Source organism: Dipodomys ordii, unplaced genomic scaffold (assembly GCF_000151885.1).
Source record: "Dipodomys ordii isolate 6190 unplaced genomic scaffold, Dord_2.0 Scaffold150, whole genome shotgun sequence".
NCBI classification, from domain to species: domain Eukaryota; kingdom Metazoa; phylum Chordata; class Mammalia; order Rodentia; family Heteromyidae; genus Dipodomys; species Dipodomys ordii.
In genome coordinates, this window is record NW_012267366.1 from 4,236,347 (window position 1) to 4,259,413 (window position 23,067).

Consider the following 23,067-nt stretch of genomic DNA (forward strand, 5'->3'; position numbering starts at 1 on the left):
TTTGCCTAGATATTTTCTTGTCCTTTCCAGAACAGAGCTCTATAAACAAAAGTGGGGTTATCACATGTACCCATGAGTGGCCTGGGAAAGGCAGTCATCAGAGTTGAAACCATTATGAAATAAGCTTTCGTCTCTGTTTTTGTTGCATTCAATCAGATCAACAAGTGTTGGCTAAGTGCAGAGCGTGGTTTCCTGTGGGATTGTGTAAGGCACTACAGGACAATAAAGCTATGGGGTGGCGGGGGGGGGGTGAACTGAGTAATGTAGCCATTTCTGACCCAGCAGCTGGGAAAATGTAAAACAATTTGCTGGGCCTGGAAAGAGGGAGGACAGCAGAGACTGAGTTCCTGAAAGAACAGATTGATTTCACTGCGGTGGACCCGGGATGGAGCAAGCCAAAATGGTACGTTTAAGTGGCAGGTGGCTATGGAGTGTGGCACCCAACAGGAGAATAAGTTCAGGTCTATGGCTTATGGGGCTTGAGGATTTCAAAATGTGGGGGAACCCATCAGAAGAGACTAAATGGACTCAATTCTGGTCATGAAATTGGCGGGGCTTCCTTGCGAACTTTGGAAGGGACTAGAGGTTTCAGCTGCTGTCCTTGGATTGTCAATTCACTGCCTTGCCCAAAAACCTCACTCCAGATCGTGCCCGTGTCATCACCAGCTTGATCTAACAGTTTCTTCCGCTGATGTTTCTCCATGCTATTCTTTGGGCGCTATCATTTTGGGGTATTTCATATTGCCTCTGGGTCTGCTTCTCAAATGACACAGGAATTTTTAGCCATGCCTTCCTCTTTATATGTTATTTTAGCTACAAATATTTGTTCATAAGTTTCTGAACTCTTTCAGTTGGAGACTTGGGGCTATTTTAGATGGACTTAAACGATGAGAGGGAGACAAACTACATAGTAGTATCCATGTCTATGTGATGTCAATGTTCTTGTGGACCATGATGATTTCATTGGACTATATTTTAGTCTAGATCAGTGCTTCTCATGTGCTCAGGTCCCCTGGGGATCCTGCTGAAGTGTTGCTAGTGCTGCCAGTCCATAGACCACACCTTAATAACATACATACATTCTTTCTTTTTTATTTGCTGCCAGTCCTGGGGCTTGAACTCAGAGACTAAGTACTGTCCCTGAGCTTTTTTGCTCGAGCTTAGTGCTCTACTACTTGAGCCACAGCTCCACTTCTGGTTTTTTAGTGGTTAATTGGAAATCAGAATCTCACAGACTTTACTGCCCAGGCTGGCTTTGAACCATGATCTTCAGATCTCAGTCTCCTGACTAGCTAAGATCACAGGCCTGGGTCACCAGCATGAGCCTGGTGCATATGTTCTTTTGTAAGACATATGATGACACAAATACAGTCAGTAAAGGGTTGGCTCAACCCAATTTTAAGATGTCCTTATGTATTCTCAAAGTTAACTTGTCTTCTGCCTTTTAACATCGCTATGGTTTATTTTAAGCTTTACCTAAGACGATGAGAAGTGACATTGTATTTTTGAGGATTATTTCATTGTCTTTAGTCATTTAGCTTTCCTATGGGTTATTGGAAGCTTTACTTAGGGGGATAAGGAGAAAGCATATTTCTAGAGCATCTACTTAGGGTGCTGGACACTGCATGTTTTTCTTGATTCCTCAAAATGGAAGTGGGGTTTTTTATGTTTGTTGGGCTTGGTTTTTGTTTTGTTTTGTTTCTCTCTTTATAGATGAGGAAGCTGAGGTTTAGTAGGTTTAAGTAACATACATGCCAGGTTGCACAGGAACATAGCAAGGATTTAAACTCATTGAAATACGATCTTTCCTTCTAAGTAGCCTGCAAAGCTGAAGCAATATTCTGTACTAAACTAATTCTCACAGATTTATCACTTTTTGCTTTTCTTCTAAGGAAGGTAATGTTCTGGGCAGAGGGGAAAGAGCAGAAGGAAAGAGGTTCCTCCATTGGTAGAGCACTAGCCAATGAACAAAAGCATCAGGTACCAAGTTGGAGTACTGATCTCAGACAAAAAACAAAGACAAATTTTAGGACCAACAGCAATAGCATTGGAATTCTGTCTTCTTTCTTTGGAAGAAAATGATCTTTTTTTTTGTACATTCATTTTGAAACAATTAAAGCACCATGTTCCCAAATGCCAAGGATATGAGCACTCATGTTAGAAGGTTTCTGTCCATGACAGAGCCAAGACCAACTGTAACTCTCTCTGGCCTGCATAACATCATGTGAAATAAAGGTTTGTCAGATTCTGCAGAGCTGGTATTTGTCATTGGCCAACATCCTACGGCATTATACACCACTTCACCTGATTCTGAGTTGAGCTTTCTGTTCCTGTTTAAACTAGCCCTCATATTTTTTTCAGTTGTTTAGCCGGATGATAAGTAGACCTGCCTTTGTGTGAATATCTGAAGATTAAGTTTGGCACAGGGTCCTCCAGTTTCCCTCTTAGACCCTTAAGCAGTCTGTATTTGGAGCATCTATTTCCTCTTGCTATCCTTCTCCTCTTGACTGCCTTCCCAGCACAAGTGTTATTTTACTCCCTGGGAGCCATTCCAGATTCTTAGCTAAATGACATGTAAAATGAAAGAAGATAACTGAACTGTGAGAAGGGGTAAAGAATTGCTTCCCTAGCCTCTCAATTCTAAAGGCTACAGCTCTAAGAGCACCACCATCTTGAACCAGTCAGGAAAAAAAAACTATTTTAGTTGAGGTAACTCTGCAATGGCTTCTTTAATCATACACACACACACACACACACACACACACACACACACACACACACACACATAAAACAAGGGAACTCTGGTTAAAGAAGCCATCCCCTCAACATATATATATACACACACACACACACATATATACCTTTCTCCCTTTTCTGCCTTCTTCTTCTCCTATGTACCAATTAAATTTGATCCCAACTTTTGAAGTTACCAGTTCTTACCAGGTTTCAAAATGTGGGTTGGAGTTTTACTATCTTTCTGCGATCCAGGGTCTTGCACATGTTGTTATAGGCTGCACCTCCGACCCAGTTTTGCTATTTAATGCTGCCTTGAAGTTTCCTTTGAAACATTATTTACAAGTCACATATTTCTGGAAGCCCCTTCAAAAGGTCCTTTGCACAGGTCTGGGAAGACCCAAACTTAGGTTTGTTTCATCAATAGGATGCCTTACTTAGTGTGTTATTGCCATCGAGTGGACAGTGTGCCACGCAGGACACCATCATCTGGCTCCCTGCACTATGTCTCTTCAGTCACAGATTCATGGTCCTAATTCATAGGTCATAGGTTCAACATCCTCATTTCTATAGGCTGCTGGGGCTCGGTGTTGCATATGTGAAATGATTTCTAGGCTGCCTGCTTGTCTTTAGGTTAGGGTCTTCTCTGGTTTAGGAGGCAAGCTTGTTCTTCTCTACCACTGGTATCAGAGTCAAGAATATGAGCTATGCAGGAAGTGGCGCTGTGGCTCAAGCAGTAGAGTGCTCTCCTTGAGCTGAAAGAGCGCAGGGACAGCGCCCAAGCCCAGAGTTCAAGCCCCACGACCAACCTTAAAAAAGAATATAAGCTATGGGGTTAGACTGCCAGGATTCTAATTCCTGATCTACCACATTTAGCTAATGTGACTTTTGTTGTTGTTGGTTGTAGTCATGGGCCTTGAACTCAGGGCTTGGATGCTGTCCCTGAGCTTTTTTTTTTTTTTGTCAGTTGTGGGGCTTGAACTCTGGGCCTAAGTTCTCTCCCTGCGCTCTTCAGCTCAAGACTAGCACTCTATCACTTGAACCACAGCACCATTTCCAGTTTTCTGGTGGTTTATTGGAGATAAGAGTCTCAAGGACTTTCCTGCCCGGGTGGCTTTGAACCGTGATCCTCAGATCTCAGCCTCCTAAGTAGCTAGGATTACAGGCTTGAGCCACTGGTGCCCAGCCTTGACATTTGTTAAGTGTTCTAAAAAATGTGCAGTCTGTGGTGATTTTTCCATAAATTTGCCTACGATTATTCTTTCTAAAATCATTTTTTCATCCTTCAAAGTTCAATGATCACATCCTCCCTCACATTAATACCTTTCATGGGTTTTTTTGTTGTTGTTTTTTAAAGGAAACAAAACAAGGTTTTTCATCTGGGCATAGTGGATCATACCAGTAACCGTAGCTACTGAGGAGCCGAGATCAGGAAGTGTGTGGTCATTTTCCAAAGCCGGCCTAGGCAAAAAGTTCACAAGAACCCATTTCAACCAATAAAAAGCAAGGTAGATTCTTACACCAGAAGTATAAGTAGAAAGATTGAGGCAGCCATCTGCACTCCCCCGCCTCAAAAAAAGAGAGGGACTCCGTCAAAAAATAACAAAAGCAAGAGGAATTGGAGACATGGCTCAGGTGGAAGAACCCTTAGCTAGGAAGTGCTGCAAACCTCAGTACTATCTGCCCCCCCCATAACGGAAAAATTATTTTTCCTTAGATATTTTACAGTAAACAAGTTCCACTGCAGCATTTGAACTGATTCTTACCACCTCTGCTCTTTATAATTAATTAATTAATTTTCTACTGGTACTGGGACTTGAACACAGGGCCTGGGCACTGTCCCTGATTTTTTTGTTCAATGCCAGTGCTGTACCACTTAAGCCATACCCCCACTTTACTTCCAGTTCTTTTTTTCTGGTTAATTGGAGAGAAAAGTCTCATGGACTTTCCTGTCCAGGCTGGCTTTGAACTACAATCCTTAGACATTAACCTATTGAGTAGCTAGGATTACAGGCATGAGCCACTGGTGCCCAGCTATTTCTTTTTAAATTCATGATTTGAAATCAAATAGTTGGCCTACAGCATACCAAGTATTTTCCCATAGGGTTTTGCATTTTTTATGAACTTTAGAGTATAAAAGGGACTTAGTCAGGATAATCAGGCTGACAAGTGAAAGTCATGTAATATCCTTGAAGCCTTCTGAGTCTACCACCCCATAGCAGTCTTACATATTGATTAGTTATTAAACCTCCCTTAAACTTGTTTGTTGACACTCAGGGCTATGGAAATATGAACTTTATTTCTGGAAGCAACAACTCAGTATTGGGCATACTTCAAGTTTAAAGTCGGTTGTGCAAAATAGAACCTCTAAACTGACTTTCTTATTTTCATACAGTCTAAATAGCTTTAGTGATTGTGAGTCATTTTAATTTAACATGCCTCTTATATGATTGGTATAGGTTCTATAATGGTAACCAGATCCCTTGTACAAAATTCAGTATTAATTTCTGCTAGGTATTGGTTTTTAGGCTTTGTTTTGCCTCCGCTGGGTTTTAATCTCTCTCTAGTTTCATGTGCTTATGGAAATAGGCAGTGTGGGATATTTGGTAAGCAAATCAATGTTTCTATTCTTTGTACATGTCGATATGAGAGTCTAGCCAATTCCTTCCAGAGCCTCTATGGAAATACATTTTCTTTAATACTAAGTTTAGGAACTCCTTTTATTTTAAAAGAGATGATTTTTCATTTACCTTCCCAATTGAACTTTTCTTAAATAAGGATGGGCAGAGCAAGAGTCTTCTAGTCTCTGGACAAGCATTTGAGTAGACGATTGTACCTGAGTTCTGTTTTGGTACCACCATAATGAAAGCAAAGGGACATAATATTTCTACATAGGAATCATCAAAAGAGACTTAACATTTTTACATAGGAATCACCACCAGTCCTACTTTCTGATACCATATGACCTGATACCATATACCTGCCATCCAGACTATATGGAAGAGAAAGGGGAAGTATTCAGAAGGAACAAATAGAAGGAGAAAGATAGGTATAAGCTTCCTTTGACTTAGAGGAAACTGATCTGGTGTTGACAATAGCATAAATCCTCAAAACAGGGCTCATCAAGTTTTTAAAAGAAGCCTCCGAGCACACCTCAGGGAGTAAAGCTTTGATGGTCTGGCTTTCCTGGATAGAACTTCAATGCATGTGGCTGCAAGTGTTTGTCACATGACAACAACAGGTTACAGACACATGCTAGCACACTACTTTAAGGAATTAGCTTTTGACTAGCTATACACCTAAATTTGGCAAGAGTTGTTTGTTTGTTTGTTTTACAATATTCTCTTTCTGCTTTCTTTGTAGTTTTAAAATGTAGAAACATAACTATAGAAAAGTGTTCTAGCTGGGTCCTGGCCTTTAATCCTAGCTACTCAAGAGGCTGCTATCTGTGGATCACAGTTCAAAGCTAGCCTGGACAGGAAAGTCTGGTGAGACTTTTCTCTTCAATTAACCACCAGAAAACTAGAAGTGGAGCTGTGGCTCAAAGTGGTAGAGTGCAAAAGAGCAAAAGAAGCTGGGTTCTGGTGGCTCATGCCTGTCATCCTAGCTATTCAGGAGGCTGAGATCTGAGGATTGCTGTTCAAAGCCATCCCAGACAGGAAAGTCTGAGAGATTCTTATCTCCAATAAACCACTCAGAAAACCGGAACTGGTGCTGTGACTCAAGTGGTAGAGCACTTGCCTTGAGCTGAAGAGCTAAGGGACAGTGCCCAGGCCCAGAGTTCAAGTTCCATGACTGACAAAAAAAAAAGCAAAAGAACTCAGAAGCAGCATCCAGACCCTGAGTTCAAGTCCCACAATCGATCCAAAAAAGTGTTCTATAACTCTGTCTAGTGTTCAACTCCCTCCAAAGAGTCTATAAGTCACAAAAAGTATAGCATCATAGCTTCCATTTTCAAGTAAATTATCTTCTAGTCATAGATTCTGCATGTAGAAAATATGCTTATCTGGGCAAGCATCTGTGTGAAATTTCCAGTGAAAGCAGAGATGAAAGGCAGGCCTGATACCTGCTTCCTCCGGTCCTGCTGGCTCCATGACACCCTCATTTTACCGTTTTCTAGCCCCAAGCCAAAAAAAAAAAGCAGTAGACACAGTGAATAGCACCCATTGTGCTAAAAAGAAATCCATTGTATGATTACTTTTATAAAAGAATTATCCCATTGAAAAAAAATAAACAATATCCAGTAGAAAAAAATGACCAAGATTTCATTATGTCAAATGCGTAAGATTTCTACCACTTCTGTCCATAAATCAAACAATACCCTTACAGGATACTTGGGATATTCAAATAGTCTCTCAACCTATGTATATTGCAAAACTTCTTGTTTTAGAGTTATGCAGCTTGTATTAGGAAGGAAGAGGCTGAGACTTGTGGTGGTTTCTTCAACACCAGGCTGTCTTTCTTAGTCTCCTTTTCACTCTACCCCCATGGGAAATGCCCTCTTGTGATTGGATGGATTTCCTTAGCACCAGCCTTTCTCCAGAGAACACTCTGTATGGGTACTTCCTGATCAACAGTGCTAACTAGGATGCAAATATCTGTTTTCATAATGCACGACCTGGCATAGTGAGAGGTAATGTGAGTGATGGTGCTTCAGAGCAGTGACTATTGCTTTGAGCTTTAGACACACGGATCAACTTTGGCTGCAGAGAGTTTAAGGTGAGTAAAGTTACTGCTATTCAGAGCATCAAACAAAGGTTTTAAGTATTGGGCTTCAAACTGCAAATTGTAATGCAGTTTCATAAGCCAAAGGGAAAAGAAAATACTAAACATAATGGCTGTGGTCCACCGTTTACCATTGCAATTTTTCATTATCAGACTGAGACTGATACTAAAATTCAGTAGAATGAGAAAAATAAAGATAAACATTAAGATAAAATTAGAATAAAGAATTTAAACACATTAGTTAACTTTGCTAAAGCGAATTAAACTTCAACTGAAGAAAATTAAGGCATTTATTTTTGTAGAAATGCTGTAAGGCTTAATGTCTTCCATGGTTTTAAAATAAAAAGTAAGGCTGTTTTTACTTTGTAAAAATATATTGATTTTTGTGCTTCTTCTGTATCACTTTGATAACTTAGCTTCCTCCCATTATACTCTCTTGAGTATTCACTTGGACTTAAAATTCTCTGAAGGTATTTTAAATGATACTCATGTTCGTTGTGTCTAACATCTGGTCATGATCAGGGGATGAGGTGACTCATGATGACTTGGATAATTTGCTCAATCTATTGGCCACAGTAACAGAGGGAAGATTCCGATGATCAATGCCTTCATTCCTGGTGAGCTACCTGAAGTATAATTTTTAGAGTCTTATTATATCCTAGTCAATTCAACAAAAACTGTTAGAATATTGAGTAAAGGGCATTCAGATAAGGCAGTCCAGAGGATGGTATAATGATGGTAGATCCAGAGTAGAAGGTGTGTGAATGTATGAGAGAGTCTTGTAAATCAACAAGTTTACAGAACCTCAGAACAATACCAGTAGGGAAACAAATAAGTATAGATGTGTGTTCAGTTTGTTAAATAATCTTAAGGAATCTTCTTTATAGAAGTTAGCATTTATCTTATCCCCGAAGGAAAAACAGTCAAGTAAGATATAGGGAGGCTAAAAGAGAAAAGCCACGTAGATGTCTCAATCAGTTTAATTCTTTGATTTGATTTGATTTAGGACGATAGTATGAACACAAAATCCATTCTTGAAGAACTTCTTCTCAAAAGGTCACAACAAAAGAAGAAAATGTCACCAAATAATTACAAAGAGCGCCTTTTCGTTTTGACCAAAACAAATCTTTCTTACTATGAATATGACAAAATGGTGAGTCTCCACTTACTCTGTTGCCTTCATAGTATTTATTATCTTTCCTAACTCTCTACAAAGTCTTTGACCAGGTGAAAAATATCAGATTTCCTCACTTCTTCAATAAAGATGACCCCCATCTACTTATTACATTGCCTTTGCTTACACAATGTATAATAAATTCAAGATAAAGGATTTTGTAATATTAAACTTTACTAAAATGAATTAAACCTCAATGGGAGCATATTTTTGTGTCCTGAGGAATATTGGTCAATGGCTGGAGACATTTTTGTTGGCATAACTTCTTCTGGGGGAAGGGATAAGAGCTACTGGAGTGCAGTGCGTAGATGCTAGGAATGTGACCAAAGATCCTACAATGTGCACAACCATTCCCACAGCAAAGATTTTTCCAGCCCCACGTGTTATGAGCACTAAGGATCCAAAATGATGCCTGAAATTTAAACAGTTTTGGAAATAAGATGATCTTAGTACAGTTGAAAATTCTATCATATTAGAAATACTGAAATACTATCATTAAACTGAATCAAAGCATAGATGCTTTGCAGAATTACATCTTGACTTTCCTGACTATGTTTACCTCATGGGAAGTGACTTGAGAAACATTTTCCAATTCTCGAGCAAGAGTATTAACTCTTCCTTAACCACTTGCTCTTGAAGGACTATATGTTTATGATCACACTCAAGAAAATATTCTATGCTTAGATTTTTTTTGTGTTGGTCGTGGGGGCTGAACTCTGGGCCTGGGCACTGTCCCTCAGCTCTTCAGCTCAAGGCTAGCACCCTACCACTTGAGCCATAGTGCCACTTCTGGCTTTTTTCTGCTTATGTGGTGCTGAGGAATCGAACCCAGGGCCTCATGCATATGAGGCAAGCATTCTACCACTGAACCAACTTCCCAGCCCTATGCTTAGATTTTTTTTTTTTACTATTACCAAGTAATGGGAAGTAATTTTCCCCTACCACCCCAAGCCCCAGTCTCCCTTCTATGCAAAACTTTAGCTTTATGGTTTTCCTTGTTCACTAAAGTATGCCATATGATGTAATTTATATTTGGTGGGAGGAGTGATTTTTTTCAGTACTTATGCTTTGCACTTACAAGGCAGAAACTCTACCACTTGAGTCACACTTCTAGTTCTTATTGCTTTAAGGTTTTTTTAAAAATAAGTTTTCACATTTTTTCCTGGGCCCACCCGGAATGTGATCATTTTACATAGCTGTAAGTTCAGATGAGTTCTCAATTACTTTTTGCCCAAGCTGATGTCAAATATTAATTCTTTCTGTCTATGCATCCCAAGTAGCTGGAATTATTAGAATTATAGATGGAAACAATCATACCCAGCCGCTCTCCCTCCCTTTCTCTGTCTCTGTCTCTGTCTCTGTCTCTGTCTCTGTCTCTGTCTCTCTCTCTCTCTCTCTCTATATATATATATATATATTACAGAAAAGAGGCAGCAGAAAAGGATCAATTGAAATTAAGAAAATCAGATGTGTGGAGAAAGTGAATCTGGAGGAGCAGACTCCTGTGGAAAGACAATACCCATTTCAGGTAAAGAAGTGATATTACATTGGATTGATGATTCTCCCTTTAATATTTTGTATTATGAATGTAATATATCTAGGAGAAATAATGGTACTGCAAATGATTCATTAAGACAATAATAAGACCCAAGTGCCAGGAGCTCACACCTGGAAGCCTAGCTACTCAGGCAGCTGAGATCTCGAGCATCAAGGCCAGCCTGGGCAGAAAAGTTTGCCAGACTCCAACTCCAAAAATAACCAGCAAAATACACTCCACAAGTTGTAGTACACCAGCCTGGTGAGCATAAGGCCTTGAGTTCAAACCCTACAGCCACCAAAACACACCACACACACACACACACACACACACACACACACACACACACAGAGAGAGAGAGAGAGAGAGAGAGAGAGATAAGACTTGGAATATTTCCAAATGAGAGCTGGACATTTTGCCAAATATTCTTTCTAACTATCTGCCTTCCCCGAAGAGAAGGAAGCAAGATGAATGTGTAAACTGACACATTCTTGTGGTCTAACTTGCCTTGGCTCTGACAAACATTGTTAAGTGTTTTTAGTACAGAACAGAAGAAAATATTGACCCTTCCCAAAGGCATTTGCATTACGTGACCAAACAGACTAAGAAACAGACTGTTATAATGAAACAGGGGTGTGTTGAGAGAGAGGTTGGCACAATCCATCGGTGGTGCCCCAGGAAGCAGAACCTTCGCTGCTTACAGCAGGATGAGAAGAACAAACAGCAGGAGAGGTAACAGTTTGAAAGAAACAGTACTGATGGGTAAAAATAATCCCCCTGAAGAAAGCCGATCCATGGTGAGGAAGGTAATGGGCTAGACTGGACCATGAAAGTTTGCACATCATGCCAAGGAATTGCGATTTTACTTTAAAGCATCTTAAACAATTCTATATGCTAGAGAGTTCAATACCTTTTGGAAGGGTCTTGATCTAAGTCATGACCTACTCGTACCTTTCTGATTTAAAAAGCAGGTAGATTGTCTTCAAGTGGCTAGATTGCTTGGTGCTAGTATTAGAGAACTATGGCAAAAAAAAGTGATAACGATAATCCAGTTGGTTAACAGCCAATGCCTCCTGCTATAAAAAAATATTTTCCAATTGGGGGAAGCTAGGGAAAAGTGTGCTGAGAGAAGAGACTGCAAATAGACATAAGAGAAACAGGGTTCTCAAAAGTGAACCTGCTATGGACCACTGCAGAGCCTTAATCCTACCATTGTTATTTTATAGCCATACACATATATTTATCTTTTCTCATTTGTGAAAAAGGTGTATTCATAGGTATCTTATAAATTAAAACATGATTAAAAGATTAAAGTAGCTAAGAGAGAGCCCAGCAATTAATAGTTCTTTCATAAATGAGACTAAGGTGAAGAGAGATCTGGGAAGAACATTGCAACCTCCAATTATTTAAACAAGTGCCCTGACGAATAGGATTCTGGGGCCACTCGAGTGCCCCATGATACAACAGACCAAAGTAACAAGGAGGCATAGTTTTACTCAATGCAAGCATGAACTTCAAAGTGATCAGAGTATATCAGAACTGACAAACGTGGCCTAGAAAAGTAAAGGACACTCCGTCCCTGGAGAAATTTTAAGGCAGAGCACTTAAAAGATTTTTCCAATGGGCTGGAGCTGTGCACTGGTTAAGTAGACTGACCAGAACACTGTGAAGCGATATGTAATGTGTAACACGGAGAGAATTATAAAACCCCATGGTCCAGTACATCCCTACACAGATCTCAGTATTCACCTCTTTCTTTATTGCTATGATTTTCCGATTGTACTGAAGTATCTAGGATAAAACGAATTGAGGGATGGGAGATTCAAAAACTGCAAATTGCTTTTTATCTAATCCCAAACATATATATGCATATTCCATATATATATGCTTTGTAATTAGATAATACGAATAATATATATTCATATATATGCTTTGTAATGTAATAAATATATGTGAATATATAATTAATATAATGACTAATGTATATGAATATAAAAGATATATTCAAAAGCATATGGAATTTATATATGGATATATATTAGTTTTGAATATAGAATGAGTGCATATATAAACATATAAATATTAGAATGTATACTAAATGTATATACTCATTATATATATTTGGACTATGCAAAAGTGCCCAAGTGACATACGATTTTATTATATCAAAGTGTGTTACATCTTTTCCTTTCCTTTCCAGATTGTGTATAAAGATGGGCTTCTCTATGTCTATGCATCCAATGAAGAGAGCAGAAGTCAGTGGCTGACAGCATTACAAAAAGGTAATTGAAAACTCAGAAAAGACAGTGCTAGATTGACTTGTGGAGAAAAGATAGAGCAGTAAAAGGACCCCAGATTTTTCTACTAAACTTAAAGAATGTACCAGACTCATCCACATTTTGTATTCTCATGCTTGCAGACAGCAAGTCTGTGGATCAGATTCCCATCCGCTCAGCACAGAGCTGGTTATTGTGTGTTCCCAGCAGCTCTGGGAAAGCATTTCACCTGCTCTCCACCCCTGGGCTCAGCTGTACCAGTGCAAAGTCTAGGTCTTCTTGGAACTCTGTCAGGTCCTGCATTGTTTAGAGAAAACTATATCTAACACTTACTAAGCACTTTACCACTTACTTGCCAGAATCTTTATTAATAATTCTAATAATCAATACAGTTGTCCTCTTGACAACTGTATAGGAAGGGATAATATTATTGTCTACTTTTAAATGAGTGAACAATAACCAAAAAAGTCCAGTATTTAAAATCTAATAATGAGACTCACAGCTCAATTACCCAAACTCCATTTTAACTAGTACTTTGTAAAACAAACAAGCAAACCAAAACCAGACATTAGGCAAAACTAGAGATTTAAAGCAGCTTGTATTCACTGATTGTTTTATGCTGCCATCGTAACAATCTTTGAAAAAGAAAAAAATTGTCATTAATAATTTGGCACTGAGAAGTTTTTTTTTATTTTGAAGGTGGATAATGATATGGGCAGAACACTTACCAAATGAATTGCTGTATTTGTACAGGAAACGTTTATTTTTTATTTTATTAAATTTTAAATTCTAGCTCTTTCTCACTGTATCTGAAATTATACTCACATATACTTTGATTCAAACATTATCTTTGTTTTCATATAAGGCTTAGTTTTTCCTTTGCAAGAAAGGGTTTAATGAATAATTCTGTAGTGATAGTCGAGTGATCCATTTGGGGAGAGAAATTTCCCTTTGCCTATAACCACGTGAATGCAGTAGGAAGGATCGTGTGCTCTCACTTGGCTTTTTCACTCCAGACTGGTTCTCTTACACTTGAACCACACCTCCACTTCTAGGTTTATGCTGTTTACCTGGACCTCAGTCTCATGGAATTTTCTACACAGGCTGGCTTGGACGTGAGATCCTAAGCTCTCAGCTTCCTGAGTAGCTAGGTTTACAGGCGTGAGCCACCAGCGCCCAAATCCATTAGAACTTTTTAACTAAGCTCTAGTCCTATCAGCTAATGTCTTGTCACAAGAGAATGCCATATGGTGTAACCCATTATTTGTTTGTTTGTTTGTTTGTTGGGGTCTGGTCATGGGGCCTGAACTCTGGGCCTGGGTGCTGTCCCTCAGTTCTTCAGCTCAAGGCTAGCACTCTACCACTTGAGCCACAGCACCACTTCCGGCTTTTTTCTTTTGCTTATGTGGTGCTGAGGAATCAAACCCAGGGCCTCATGCATGCAAGGCAAGTGGTCGTGGGGCTTGAACTCCGGGCCTGGACACTGCCCCTAAGCTCTTCAGCTCAAGGCCAGTGCTCTACCACTTGAGCCACAGCGCCACTTCCAGCTTTCTGAGTGATTTATTGGAGATGAGTCTCACAGCCTTTCCTGCCCAGGTTGGCTTTGGACCATGATCCTCAGATCTTAGCCTCCTGAGTAGCTAGGATTAATAGGTGTGAGCCACTGGTGCCCAGCAGTGTATGCATTTTTAACTAACTTTTTAAAAAATTATGGATGATGAGTTATTATGGTTTTCTCACTTTATATGTGCAAAGATTATCCTTTATTCTTTTTGGTTTATTAACTTTGGGGTTAAAGAGTTATATACTTTGGGAACTATTGGCTGTTACCTTGGCTGTAGACAGAAAGCGGTTTTGGTTATTGTATAATGGCAGTGCTTTCTGAATGTGTTTCTTCTTTTGGGCCAACGCGTACTTATATCTTGTATCCTTCCTGCTCCTCAGAGATAAGGGGCAACCCACACCTGCTCATCAAGTACCACAGTGGATTCTTCGTGGATGGGAAGTTCCTGTGCTGCCAGCAGAGCTGCAAAGCGGCCCCGGGATGTACTCTCTGGGAAGCATGTAATGTGTGATCCCTTGTTAATCTGGCTCAGTCAACCAAATCTGCCAGACACTAAAATAACTATTCAGGCAACAAAATGGGCCATATTCGTTGGTATCATGAAAATCTAGCCTTGCAGAGGCTATGTTGCGAATGAAGTCTAATTTCAGTGTCAAGGAAAATAATGACATTACTGTATGCCTTTTTTTCCCATGAGAAATATTTTAAGCAATGATCTGTTACTTTCTTACATAATTGTTTCTAGTTTAAAATAAGCCCAAGGACAGAAAATGTGGCAAACATACCAAGATGGTTTAAACAACTGAATTTTGCACTTGATAAGTGAATCAAAGCTGGGCATGGTGGTGCACACCTGTAATCCCAATATATAAGAGGCTGAAGTAGAGAAATCTGGAGTTTGCATAGTGAGAACCTATCAAAAAAACCTCATCTCCCTCTTCTCATTATAAATAAAAAACCATAAACAAAAATCCAATTTTCTTTTCAGATATGTAGCAAGAAATTTAAATAATACTTTTAATCTCTGTATATACAAACATACTGGCTAAAATTTTTAAAGACATGTTTAAAGTGACTCGCCATCCTAAACAAGTGTGTTGGTATTTTTTTGCTGCTTCTGGGGCTTGAACTCAGGGCCAGGGCGCTGTCACTTAGTTTTTGTGCTCAAGGCCAGTAGTCTACCACTTAAACTGTAGCACCACTTCTGTGGTGGCTTTGAACTACAATTCTTAGATCTCAGCCTCCTGAGTAGCTACAATTACAGGTCTGAGCCACCAGCACCTGGTGGTCTGTTAATTTTTTAAAGGTACAAACAGATACTATTCAGTGTTATTCCCAGGGAAATGAGGTCTCTAGATTATATAACATATTGTAACTTTAAAAAGTGTATAATTATTTAATGGCATGATGTTGATAAATTTAAAAAGGAACAACTATTTTAGTAGCATTTTCTCCAGTCTGGACAAAATATGCCCGTATTACGCTGGATGTAAATAATGGATATCCGCAAAGGGTATGAAATGATAGTATTTCATCAACTTGAACGCAGATATTTACATGAATTATTCAAATCCAGCCCATAACAATTTTGTTAACCAACAAAGGTATGAATATTACTACTGGTAATTTTATCAAAAACATCAATGTAAACAACAATAAATAAATATTCACTTTTTCTGCCTCAGACTGGGAAATGAATATTTATCTCAATTAGAACACATTTTTCTTTATACTGGTGAATTATAGTCATTTATTGAACTATACAAATTTTAGTTCATGTAGGGAGGCCTTCTTGCCACTATAAAGAGTTAAGGAACAGTGTTTTCTTACAATATTAATCATTTTCCCCAGTGGTTCTATCTGTGATCTGGCATCCTTGGCTATCAGGACAGATTACAGCTCAGACCTTGCCCTACCTCTCCGGGAAAGAGCCATAAAAGGGTGGAGAATGTAGTACACTGGAATTCATTTCATAGGCTCCACCTTCGTAGCATTCCCCACAAGTAGTCCTGGGTGCTACAGTTTCCGTGCCAGACTCAGGATAATTGTGAAGTGCAGATGTATTGTGACTCATGAGCAGCTGTGATATTTTTTATCTGCCCAAGTATAATGTTCTCTCTTGCCTTCCTCTGATGTGCAGCCCATGGGCACATGGACTAGAAAAGAAACACATTGCTGCTTTCTGTAGCCAGGATACCCTTGTCCACCCTCTTTACAGGAGTCATGGCCTCTAAGTAGATTAGTCACATACCCCAGTTGGTTTGGAACATTTTGATTTTATGCTTGATCATCTGTTAGGGATTCAAGTTTGGCCAGTAAACTATATGACAACCTCACCAAAAGGCAAATATAGTGACTTTAGAGCTTCAACATCTATTTCCATGTGAGAGTGGAATGAAAAAATCAATTATCATAAGAACATAAAAAGCATATATTTATATATTCAGCACTTACATATTGTTTTTACATACTTATCAAAGTATGTTGTATGAGCCAAAGAAGAATTAGAGTTGAACATTCTGAAAAGAAAGCTATAGAATCACACTGAATGTGTCCAAATTCTGCACATCTAGAATGTTGTTTGGATAAGCTGGTTTGATCTTTTAATTCTTAGCATTGGGTATTTTTTGCTACATTTTATTTAAAGTTCTTTCTAACATTATTTGGTTTTACTTTTCAGATGCTGATTTGAATGTTGCAGCCAATGAAGAGAAACACAGAGCTCCCATTTTCCCAGACAGAGTGGTAAGTCAACATTTAAAAATGTTTTTGAGGTCTTAATGGATTAAATAAACCAAGAGATGCCAGATTCAAAACTAGAAAATAAAATGCAGTTGTGAGTCGAGTTGTATAGTGCTAGCCTTGAGCCACAAAGCTCATGGAGAGTGCTCAGTTTCTGAGTCCTGGCCTCAGGATTGGCACACACACACACACACACACACACACACACACACAAACACACACACAGGCTGGAAAATTTGATGCAGATTTTTCAACAAAGAAAAAAACTATGGTTTTCATTTATAGTAGGTGCATGTGAGGTAAGTCTTTAAGATGATATCATATATAACTGGTAAGGGCAATTAGCTGTCCTTCTTTCCCTACCACTAGCATGGCCAAGACTGCCTCATGGACTTATCCTAGTGATGGAATGGGATTCCATGGGGCACAGTTATTTGTAAAAATGTATGTGTGTGTATATATATATATATATATGCAGTTGTGGGGCCTGAACTCTGGGCCTGGGCACTGTCCCTCAGCTCTTCAGCTCAAGGCTAGTGCTCTACTACATGAGCCACTGCTCCACATCCAGTTTTCTGAGTGGTTTATTGGAGATAAGAATCTCACGGACTTTCCTGCCTGGGCTGGCTTTGAACTGTGATCCTCAGATCTCAGCCTCCTGAGTACCTAGGATTATAGACATGCGACACCAGCACCTGGAAAAAATGTAATTCTTTAACTACATTATTTCTTCAAAGCCACTCAGTGGGATTTCTTTTTTAGGCAGTTTTCCAATCACTCTCAGATCATAAAAATGTCCCCAGTGGGCTGGGAATGTGGCTTAGAGGTAGAGTGCTTGCCTAGCATGCATGCAGCCCTGGGTTCCATTCCTCAGCACCACATAAAGAGAAAAAGCTGGAAGTGACACTGTGGCTCAAGTGGTAGAATGCTAGCCTTGAGCAAAAAGAAGCTCGGGGACAGTGCCCAGGCCCAGAGTTCAAGCCCCAGGACTGGCAAAAAGAAAAAGAAAAAAAATATCTCCAGTGACTAATAGACATGAGAACAACCTCTAAAGTGTCTTATCCAATGTTATAATTTTATGGCTCTAAACATTCTATGTTACAACCTCTCCTGTTTACCTTGCTTTAGCCTGTATCAGCTGGCAGCTGGTTTGAGGGGGGATATCACAGAGAAACTTGGATTGTTTACTCTTTCAGAGTTAGAATCAAGGAATAAAGTATTTAATGACAAAGAGATGATCATACATAGCTGGTCCTATTATGATTTGGTAAGGGTAGCATGTGAGTGAGTTTTCCAGTGGGTATCTGATATGAGAATTTTATGTTTCCCAGAAGAGTGACATACGAACAATTGGCTCTAGGCTATTTTTCAGCCCTCAACCTTTCCACTGAGTCAATTCACCCATCTTAGACAGAGTTTGCTTTAAATTGGGTCCTAGCCAACTCTTTCCCAAGGGTAGAGTTAGTCTATCGGAAGGCAAATATTCTCCCAGTACTGTTGTACTATGGTGGCTCTGCTTTTTTCAATTTAGAATGACAGCATTCTGCTTTTATGCTTCCCAGGCAGGTGTAGGGGTCATTCTCCTCAAATGCCAGGAGACACTTGCATTGGTTTTGTGAAGGCACATCTGAGCATAATAAGACCTTCCCACATGCACCCAAAACTAGTCTATGAGATCTTGGGTACTGATTTTTCAGCCACACACATTCACTGTTCTCTCTAAATAAAAACCATATTTTTTGTGAACCATCATGAAGGAAAAAATAATCTACTAGTGTCATAGATTGAATAACATCCCAAGTTTCAGGTTCATGCTGGGTGCTGGTGGCTCACGCCTATTATCCTAGCTACTGAGGAAGCTGAGATCTGAGGATCCTGGTTCAAAGCCAGCCCGGGCAGAAAAGTCTGTGAGACTCTTATCTCCAGTAAACCAGAAGTGGCGCAGTAGCTCAAGTGGTAGAGCGCTCGCCTTGAGCTGAATTGCTGAGGGACAGTGCTCAGGCCCAGTTCAAGCCCTACAACCAACCAAAAAATAAAAGTTCACAGAGAAGATAAAAAATTTGACTTTAGGCCAGGCACTGGTGGCTCACACTTGTAATCCTAACTACTCAGATAGCTGAAATCTGAGAATTGCAGTTCGAAGCCATCCTGGGTAGGAAAGTGCATGAGACTTCTATCTCCAGTTAACGACTAGAAAACTGGAAGTGGCGCTGTAGCTCAAAGTGGTAGGGTGTTAGCCTTGAGCAAAAGAGCTCAGGGACAGTGCTCAGGTCCCAAGTTCAAACCCCACAACTGCCCAAAAAAAAATAATAAACTTGAATTTATTTGGAAACAGATTTTTATAGACATAATTTATTGCTAAAGATCAAATAAATCATACAGGTTTGAGAGCAGGCCCTAAATCCAAAGACTGGTGTCCTTGTCCGAAGATGAGAGTACATAGAGAAGAGGACCATGAAAAGACTTAGGTAGAGTGTGGAATTCGGATCCTACAAGCTGATAAACCTCTATACCCACCAGAAACCAAAAGAGGAAAGGAAATGTACCCTTGAGCCTTCAGAAAGAGAATGGCCATTAGCAATCCTTGATTTTGTGCTTTTGGCCTTCCCACTAAATGTGTGGGAATTTTTTTTATGAGAAACCTACAAAACGACTCTGATGATTTACAGCTTGTACTTTGCTATTGGGCCAGAACAGAAATGAAGTCTTATTGTGACAATGGAAGTATGCTAGGCCTGGATTGTGGTCATGTTACACAACTTGATACAATTAGTAAAGATCACATAATTCTACACTTACATATATCAATTCCCCATACAGTTTGCTTTAAGCAAATCTATGTACAAAGGATAATTTAGGAGCTAGAACCCATTGCATCTCATCTCTGACAAGGAATTCCTTGGGAAAGGTTTTGAAAATTATCACTCAAGCAAATCAGTGACCCAGGGTTCCTAAGCTTGTTTTGATTATCAGCTGTCCAAATGAACCGGGCATCAGAGAGGGTATTGTGAAAAAACATATTTCCCTTTGTTTTGTGAGAACCAGAGCACTCGATAGAGAACTCATTATGTACAAGATGGAAGTAAAAATCAGCTTACCAGCCATTCTGTTCAGATTTCCATTTAAGGAACTTTTCAGTGTGTTTCTCTTACACAACTCACGTTTCCAAAATGTGGAAGCCTCAACTCTAAATAGTGAAATTCCCGAACAAAACAAAACACAATGTGAAAAAATATATTTAGAGCATGCTCACACACAAAATGAATTACTAAAAATACAATGTACACTTAGAAACCTTGTGTTCATTTTGATAAATTTTCACGAACTAAACACATCTGCATAAGACAGACTCAGGTTAAGAAACAGAACATGACAGCACCCCAGGGCCACCCTCATAGTCTCTTCCAGTCACTTCATCCTGCCAAGAATAATTGGTATCCTGACTTACAACATCATAGGTTGTATCCCTCCTCTTGAGCTTTATATAAATAGAATATAGTCACTCGTTGCCTGTCTTCTTTGTTTAGCTTCTAAGATACTTAAATTTTAATATGTAGTCCTGATTTATTTTTTTATTGTTCATAAATTCTTTTGCCTGAATTTACCACTATATTATTTTCTTATTGTTGTTCTAACAAATTGCTGCAAATTCAGTGGCTTAAAGAAACATAAAATGGGTCAGTACAGCTGTGTTTCTCCTATAGACTTGAGGGGAATCTGTTTCCTTGCTTTCACCAGCTTCTGAAGGCTGCCTGCATTCATTGGTTCATGGTCCCTTCCTCCACCTTCACTGTCAGTAGGGTAGCAGCTTCTCGCCTCTCTGACCTCTGCTTCTATCCTCATGTTACCTTTCTAATTCTTTACCAACTTGCTTCCCTTTTATAAACTGCCCTTCTGATTATATCAGACTCGTCTCAAGAATCCAGAATTATCTTCCCATTTCAGATGTCTTAATGTGATCAGAACCTGCAAAGTCCTTTTTGTCAGGTTCTGAGAATTGGGACACGAACACCTTTTGGCAGCTATAAGTCATCTTATTGCAACCACTATATTTGTTATTTTATCTTCTTAAAGAACACTCTGACAGTTTCCAATTTTATCCAATCAAAATGATTCTGATATAAACATTGTTTCACACATCTGTAGGCTTCACTGTTGAGCATCTGTGCGTATAATTTCAGAGTCATGCATCCACCTTTTAGTTCTTCCACGAATGAGTTTCCAATGTGGTTTTAACACCTCCTACTCCAATCAGCAAAAGTATGATTACAGGTGCTCTGAAAGCCTTGCAAATACTATTGCCTCTTTTCCTTCCTTTTTTCTTTACTTCCTCATTTTTTGTCTAGTTAAGACTCAAAATGCTTCAGTTGTCTGTGTTCAGTTTGTGAATCTGTGCCTCACTGTGTTACACTTAAATCTCTTGTCCTTCAAAGCTGAAGATTCCACGGGCAGTTCCTATTCTTCAAATGAATACACCATCTTCAAGTACCATTCTACCTCAGCATGACGTCGACTCAAAGAGAAGCTATGTTTCCCAGCCAAATGTCAACATGCGTTATATTCCAAGAGAAGAGTGCCCGGACTGGTGGCAAGTAAGAAAGCTGAAAAGGTAAAGCTCAGCTTCCAATCCCAGCATGAAGAATAGAATAACTCCACTGCTGTGGACCCCAACATCAAAGCTGTTGGTATAGCACTTAGCTTCCATAAGATTACCCTCTTGGAAATTGTTTTTTTTTTGGTCCGGTCGTGGGACCTGAACTCTGGGCCTGGGCGCTGTCCCTGAGCTCTTCAGCTCAAGGCTAGCGCTCTACCACTTGAGCCACAAGCCACTTCCGGCTTTTCTCTTATGTGGTGCTGAGGAATCGAACCCAGGGCCTCAGGCATGCAAGGCAAGCGCTCTACCGCTGAGCCACCTTCCCAGCCACCCTCTTGGAAATTGTTTAGTAATTAAGCTAAAGATGAGGGGCCAGCAAATGACCTTTCAGGGGTTGATATAGACTGTCCTGAATGAGATTCAGGTGCCTCATTCCTTCACCATTATTCCTCCACTTCCCTATTAACTGCACATTGCAGAGCATACTCTTTCAACGAATGTAGGTTACGCTTATTGATTAGCCTTTCCAAGTTTTTCAGCCTCAGCTAAAGCCAGAATTTAAACACGTTGAAGGCAATATATTCAATGTGCATATCTCTTGAGTCTGATGCTCAGTCTGCCCCATACTTGGTACTCAGTAAATGTGGGTTTCAATTGCAGGACGGTCATGTAGAAATGGTCACATCTGCTGTTCTTTCATCGCTGCCCTAGACTTCTTCCCCATCACGTGGTTCATCGCTGTTGGCCAGGTGTCAGCCTCCCTACAGTAACTGCGGAGTATCTCTTTGACTCATCATATGTCTTTTTTTCCTCTTTTCCCTCTTATTCCTTTACTGTTTCCATCTTCATTACTTTTACCTAAAGCAAATGCTGCACTGTATCAATGATACAACCACAAGACATTATGGAACTTGAAAGAATATGAATTCATTCTTCCAGATTATTTTTTAATATAACAAGCTGTGGTGATCCCCCCTTTTTGTTTTGGCCAGTCGTGGGGCCTGAACTCTGGGCCTGGGTGCTGTCCCTCAGCTCTTCAGCTCAAGGCCAGCGCTCTACCACTTGAGCCACCGTGTCACTTCCTACTTTTTCTGCTTATGTGGTGCTGAAGAATCAAACTCAGGGCCTCATGCATGCAAGGCAAGCACTCTACCACTGAGCCACCTTCCCAGCCCTGTGGTGGTCCCTTTTATTCAGCTAGAATCCTGTGTACCTGCTGCCCAAGGGAGAAAGTTGCATTTATAGCTTGGCCTTTTTATTTGTTTCTTTAGCTAGTTAGTTGTTTGGTTTCTTTTGTTTTAAAATATTTATCAGAGTATATTAATTGTACAAAATAATAGGTTTCATCATGACATTGTCATACACATAGATAATGCACTTTGAACATATAGCAGGACATGGTCACTAAGCCCAGATCCAAGGAGACTTGGGGTCATGTTGACTCTGTGGCTAGTCTCTTCCCTGAGAGGAAGCCCAGTGATTCATTGGAAATGATCGGTTTCTGAATAACTACGAAAAACTCTTGATTCACGTGTGCTTGTTCTAGAGCTGCCAATTCAAAGATTGCCAGAACCTTTTATTTCAAATGGTGATATTTTATTTATCAAGAACTTTGGGCATTAATCTTTTTCATAAAGAACTGTTATCTCGATTACTGAGCTTTTGACACACACTTAGATTTTTGTGCTCCCTTAAGTTTAGTCCTGGCCCTGAATTTTGTCC

At 39.7% G+C, this 23,067-nt stretch overlaps 1 protein-coding gene across 1 annotated transcript in view; it reads left to right on the top strand.

The window, feature by feature from the left end:
* Positions 1–323: 323 nt before the first annotated feature.
* Positions 324–23,067, top strand: part of Bmx (BMX non-receptor tyrosine kinase) — a 45,905-nt gene continuing 23,161 nt past the window's right edge. The window contains 7 exon segments of the mRNA XM_013032120.1: positions 324–403; positions 8,465–8,611; positions 10,056–10,160; positions 12,370–12,451; positions 14,390–14,509; positions 16,690–16,754; positions 21,185–21,360. Of these exon segments, the coding sequence (XP_012887574.1) occupies positions 386–403; positions 8,465–8,611; positions 10,056–10,160; positions 12,370–12,451; positions 14,390–14,509; positions 16,690–16,754; positions 21,185–21,360 (713 nt within the window). The 5' untranslated portion in view covers positions 324–385.